Source organism: Suricata suricatta, chromosome 12 (genome assembly GCF_006229205.1).
Source record: "Suricata suricatta isolate VVHF042 chromosome 12, meerkat_22Aug2017_6uvM2_HiC, whole genome shotgun sequence".
Taxonomy (NCBI): domain Eukaryota; kingdom Metazoa; phylum Chordata; class Mammalia; order Carnivora; family Herpestidae; genus Suricata; species Suricata suricatta.
In genome coordinates this window covers 9,579,496-9,584,092 of record NC_043711.1, presented here as the reverse complement: position 1 = coordinate 9,584,092, position 4,597 = coordinate 9,579,496, and the positions used below count along the sequence as shown (strand labels likewise).

General features: G+C 58.0%; 1 protein-coding gene and 1 long non-coding RNA gene across 8 annotated transcripts in view; one reads left to right on the top strand and one right to left on the bottom strand.

The window, feature by feature from the left end:
* The window catches only part of LOC115273017, a 4,905-nt gene extending 1,287 nt beyond the window's left edge, over nucleotides 1-3,618 (top strand). For 2 of the 3 annotated variants that reach the window (XR_003900606.1, XR_003900605.1), the window contains exons 2-4: nucleotides 835-958; nucleotides 2,738-2,841; nucleotides 3,129-3,618. This is a non-coding gene — a long non-coding RNA (uncharacterized LOC115273017). Of the gene's footprint in view, nucleotides 1-834; nucleotides 959-2,737; nucleotides 2,874-3,128 lie in introns of all 3 variants that reach the window. The other variant, XR_003900607.1, reaches the window with a different exon arrangement.
* Nucleotides 1-4,597, bottom strand: part of ADGRE5 (adhesion G protein-coupled receptor E5) — an 11,988-nt gene that overhangs the window by 3,231 nt on the left and 4,160 nt on the right. For 2 of the 5 annotated variants that reach the window (XM_029915893.1, XM_029915894.1), the window contains exons 4-12: nucleotides 4,434-4,565; nucleotides 3,710-3,856; nucleotides 3,121-3,267; nucleotides 2,985-3,031; nucleotides 2,772-2,849; nucleotides 1,442-1,616; nucleotides 1,264-1,371; nucleotides 842-1,065; nucleotides 138-338 (exon numbers count right to left, since the gene is read on the bottom strand). In XM_029915893.1, the coding sequence (XP_029771753.1) occupies nucleotides 138-338; nucleotides 842-1,065; nucleotides 1,264-1,371; nucleotides 1,442-1,616; nucleotides 2,772-2,849; nucleotides 2,985-3,031; nucleotides 3,121-3,267; nucleotides 3,710-3,856; nucleotides 4,434-4,565 (1,259 nt within the window). The remainder of the gene's footprint in view (nucleotides 1-137; nucleotides 339-841; nucleotides 1,066-1,263; nucleotides 1,372-1,441; nucleotides 1,617-2,771; nucleotides 2,850-2,984; nucleotides 3,032-3,120; nucleotides 3,268-3,709; nucleotides 3,857-4,433; nucleotides 4,566-4,597) is intronic. The other 3 variants (XM_029915896.1, XM_029915897.1, XM_029915895.1) reach the window with 2 other exon arrangements.

Genomic DNA, 4,597 nt, shown 5'->3' with positions numbered 1-4,597 from the left:
GGGGGGGGGATGGGGTGGAATCTCGGGAGCTGCGTGACCGTTTCGAGCCAGTTGGGTGGCACCATTGAGAACCAGCTGTCTGTCTCCCGTAAGCTTGCCACCTGTGGGCGCTGGAGGGCGGCCCCTGGGCTGCTCACCACTATGTCATAGTGGGCCAGGAGGATGGCAAAACTGCTCAGGTGGCTGCACTGGCAGGTGGTGCTGTCGTTCCGGGTGCCCAGGGTCGAGCATCCGGTGGTGTTCCAGTGCCCTCCGCCTCGGTCGTCACTCTTCCAGAAGGCACAGATCAGCTCCTCCCGATGTCCCGGTGTCTTCGGAGCCCCCTCTTCAGTCCTGGGCTGGGATTGAGGGCGAGGAGGGCTGTTTTTCATTTGACACGTATTTACTGAGCACCTCCTTGGCTGGGGGAGGTCTGGCACGCCATGAACAGGGCCGACACAAGTCCCTGCCCTTTTGGGGTCGGCATGCCAGTGCGGGAGACGGGTGTAAACAATAGACCTGATAAGGAAACTAGATGGCGTAATACATGCTAGAAGGTAATACGAGCTATTAAAAAGAGTAACAGCATAGGGGGAGGAGAGGCATGATTACAGATTGTAATTTTAAATGAGGAGGTCAGGGAAGGCCTAAAGGAGGAGGTGACATTTGAACAAAGACTGGAACCAGGTAGAGGACTGAGTCACGTGGGAGGTGTGTCCCAGACAGAGGGCACAGCAAGTGCAAAGGCCCTGAGGTCCGTCTGAGGAAGAAGCAGAGGAGGGAGATGAAGGTGCAGTGGAACCCCTGTGACCTTGGCTAAGGAGTGAGCGCCACACTGATTCCTCCCCACCCCAGGACTCACATGATGGGAGAAGGCAAAGGTGACCGAGGAATCAAGGTGCTCCGTGTTTGTGTTGCTCAGAAACACCAAGTTGACGGCTGAGAAGAGCTCGGACCAGATGCCACGGACAGGACGTTGGTAGGTGTCTTTTAGCGTAGCTTTCTTCTTGGAGTCCAGCTCCAAGGAGGCGTTCTCCAGCAATTTATGCATTTTCCGGGTGGAGAGGATGCCCATCACGGTGGGGTCTGGGGGCAGAAAGGCTAGCTACTGCCTTCTGCCCGGCCTCCTCCCACGCCTCATCCTCCCTCCCAAGACTTCTGACTCAGGCCCTCCAGGACACTGTGATGCCCTTGATGTCGGTTTCCAGTTGCTGCATATTCAGGACCTCCCCCCTCCCTCTTTCCCCGCCTCTCATCCCCCTCCCCCACAGAGGTCCCCGCTACCTGAGTCCCCAGCTGTAGCTGCCACAGCCCAGTCCACCAACATCCGTGCCTGGCTCTGGCCTATGGTGGCGTTACCGTTCCCTTGCTCCTGGATCATCAGGGACAGCTCTGAGGAGAGAGGGACAGTGACCGGGGGCTCTGGGTGCCCGAGGAGGCCCAGGGCAGGGCGAGGTCTCACCTGTGCCCTCAGAGGAATTGTAGGTGAAGGAGGCTCCAGGCATGGCCTTGGCCAGGGTCCTCAGGACTCTTTCAAGCTCAGAGAGCAGGTAGGTGGCCATCTTGTGCCTTTCAGATAGGGGCAAGTCCTCTAGGTCACTGCTGTTCAGCATGTCATCCACGGACTTGATGAGGTTCTGAGGGTGATGGGTGACAGCTGGTGGGTGGCCACCCCGGCAGGATTTCACTCCCCTCTCCCCAGGGGCCTGCTGCAGAACCCCCTGGGGTGGCCCGGGGCACAGACACGGGCTTCCTCCCAGGATCTAGGTCTGCACTGCTGGGCACGGTTGCCACGAGGCACACGTGGCTGTCGGTCACTCAAAATGTGGCTCCGTGTTGAAAAGGGAACAATTTAGAACCTGCCGGGTTACACGCGATCTTCACGTACATTCCACCTGTTTATTTTTCCTTGTTTATTTTAACGTCACTGGTGGAAACTTTTGGTCTTGTTTGCTTTTTGTCATTAAAAATTGTTAGAGCAATCTCTAACGCCCAACGTGAGGCTTGAGCTCACAACCCCGAGACGGAGAGTTGCATGCTCCCTCTGACTGAGCCGGCCAGGCGCCCCACTACTGGAAAATGTAAAATGACACAGGGGCTCGCGTATTTCCACCCAGCGGGTCACACAGGCTAGAACTGACACATAAGCCCCCGTGTGCCGGGCACTGTTCTTTCTTTGAGCTTTACTCCCTTTTATTTATTTTTTTACATTTATTTATTTTGAGAGACAGAGTGCGAGCAGGGGAGGGGCAAAGAGAGAGACACAGAGTCTGAAGCAGGCTCCAGACTCTGAGCTAGCGGTCAGCACAGAGCCTGACACGGGGCTCAAACCCACAAACCATGAGATCATGACCTGAGCCGAAGCTGGAGGCTTAACCGACTGAGCCGGCCAGGCGCCCCGAGCTTTACTTCCTTTTAGTACATGGAAACCTTCCAACCAAGTGTATAGAACAGGCGCGATTTTCAGTTGAGGAGACTGTGGCCCAGAGAGAGGGATGCACTTGCCTGACCTCACACAGCAGGAAGTGGCAGTTGGTGGGGTAGGGGAGGGTGGGATGGGGGAGTATTTGAACCCTTGTGGCCTAACCATGGAGGTGAAGTTCTTAACTGCTCCGTTCTGCTGGCATTCCTCTCCAGTGCGCATGCGTGTGTGTGTGTGCTTTTGGGGGGGTACGCGTGTTTGTGTTTGTGTGACCCTTGCTTGGGCTGTCTCCGCTCACACGGGAGCATCCCTCAGCCACCCCCACACTGTCCACAGTGTGCCTCGTGGTCCCCCCGGCTCCTGCTCTTACCTCCATGGTGCTTTGAGCCAAGGCTGGCTTGAAGTCTCGGCGCAGATCTTGGACCTCTTTAAAGAAGCTAGTGAGTCTCTAGGAAGAGAGGAGATGAGGCAGGTCAGAGAGCCTCGCATGTGGAGGGGGGAGCGCAGGGGCTGGGGGCGGGGGGGAACCAGGCGGGCTGTGTGGAGGGATCCCTGCCTCCTGGTCCCTGCTGGGGCCACTCACCTGGCTCTGGATCCCAGGGGGTGGGGTCCAGGGTGGGAAGGACATCTCTGCAGGGGACAGAACAGCCATTTATTAGGTGTGCGAGTGGCTGCGTGTGTGCTGGGGATGGTGTCTGGGGTCAGCTCAGACCAGGTACCTTGACAGGTGGTGTTCATTTGCATATTCTGGAACCCGGGTTTGGGCTCCCAGCCACGGCGGCAGCGGCACCTGTATGCGCCTATAGTGTTGATGCAGACGGTAGAGTTGTGGCACACAGGCTGACCGGAGCTGCACTCGTCCACATCTGGGGACACAAAGATGGGAGTCAGGCCCCCTCTCCTGTGTCCCGCCCACTTTTTTCCCGTATTAGTACCTCCCACATTGGCCGGAGGTGATGTCACCTGCTGACCGCACATCCTGGTGATGCAGGAGTTACAGGAAATGTGCCGAGGCCTGACACATAGCACGTGAGCCCTGTACAGACGTGCAGGTTGTGAAATACTGAAATCCCAGTTAGTAATTAGAGGGCTCCTGGGGTCTCCAAGGTTCTACTCCTCAGTACCCCAGCCCCTTCCCCAGGACCCCTCCCCAGATCTTGTCCATTGGAGCCGCAAAAGAATTAACGCCTGGCACAGTAGAGCGCTGGCACCATTCATTCTGCTTGGTTTGTGTGGGACAGTGCCGCTGAATATGCGATCAGATGTTCTGAGTGTGCGTCTCCTGGATGTGGCATCTGAGTTCTGGACCTTCACAGATGGTGTTGTTTGGGCCATTGGGGGACCCGGGAATGGGCTTCCAGCCAGGGCGGCAGCGGCACTCATAGCTCCCAACGTTGTTGAGGCAGTGGGTGGTGTTGTGGCACGGGCTTTGCCCCGAAGTACATTCATTCACGTCTGAGGACAAAACCAGAGGGTCAGGGTCCCCTCCGCTGGCTGCACTCACTTCTCACTGCCCGGCATCAGGGACCCTTGCTGTTATTGCATGATGCCACCTGGTGACCTTCAACATCAATCTCAGTGCACCTCATGATGGCTTCCCTGCAAGATGGGCATGGCCACGACCATGGTCCCCAGTTCACAGGCTGTGAAACCGGGAGGGAACCTGAGTCATAAAGACTGGACTTTCTTTCCAAGGACTCTCTGCTACTGCCTCCCCAGCTCTGGCCCAGGCTCCCTTTCCAGGAACTGGACGGGACACCTCCCCCTGCTCCCATGTGGCAGGTGAAGAAGGGGTGGGACCAGGGGATGCTCACAGAGACCGGGGGGGCTCCACAGGGGAACCCCAGGCCCAGAAGGCCCTGCTACCTCCCTGCTCCGTGGTGGACCTAGTGGGAGGCAGATCCTTGGGCAGAACAAATGGCTAGTGTTTCAGGGACCCCGAGGGTCTTCTCCCTCCTCCTTGGGCTGCGGGGTGTGCCTTGGCCCCTCCCCAGCTCCAGCGCAGCCTCACAGCGTCTTCCAGGACCTCTACCTGAGCACGTGCCCGGGTCTGTCTTGTTGGGCTCCAAGCCGGGTGGGCACACACAGGTGAAGCCGCCCTGGGTTCTGACGCAGATGCTTCGGCCTTTACAGATTCTGGGTTTCCGCTGACATTCGTCCACCTCTGCGGGGGGGGGGGGGGGGGGGGGGGGGGGG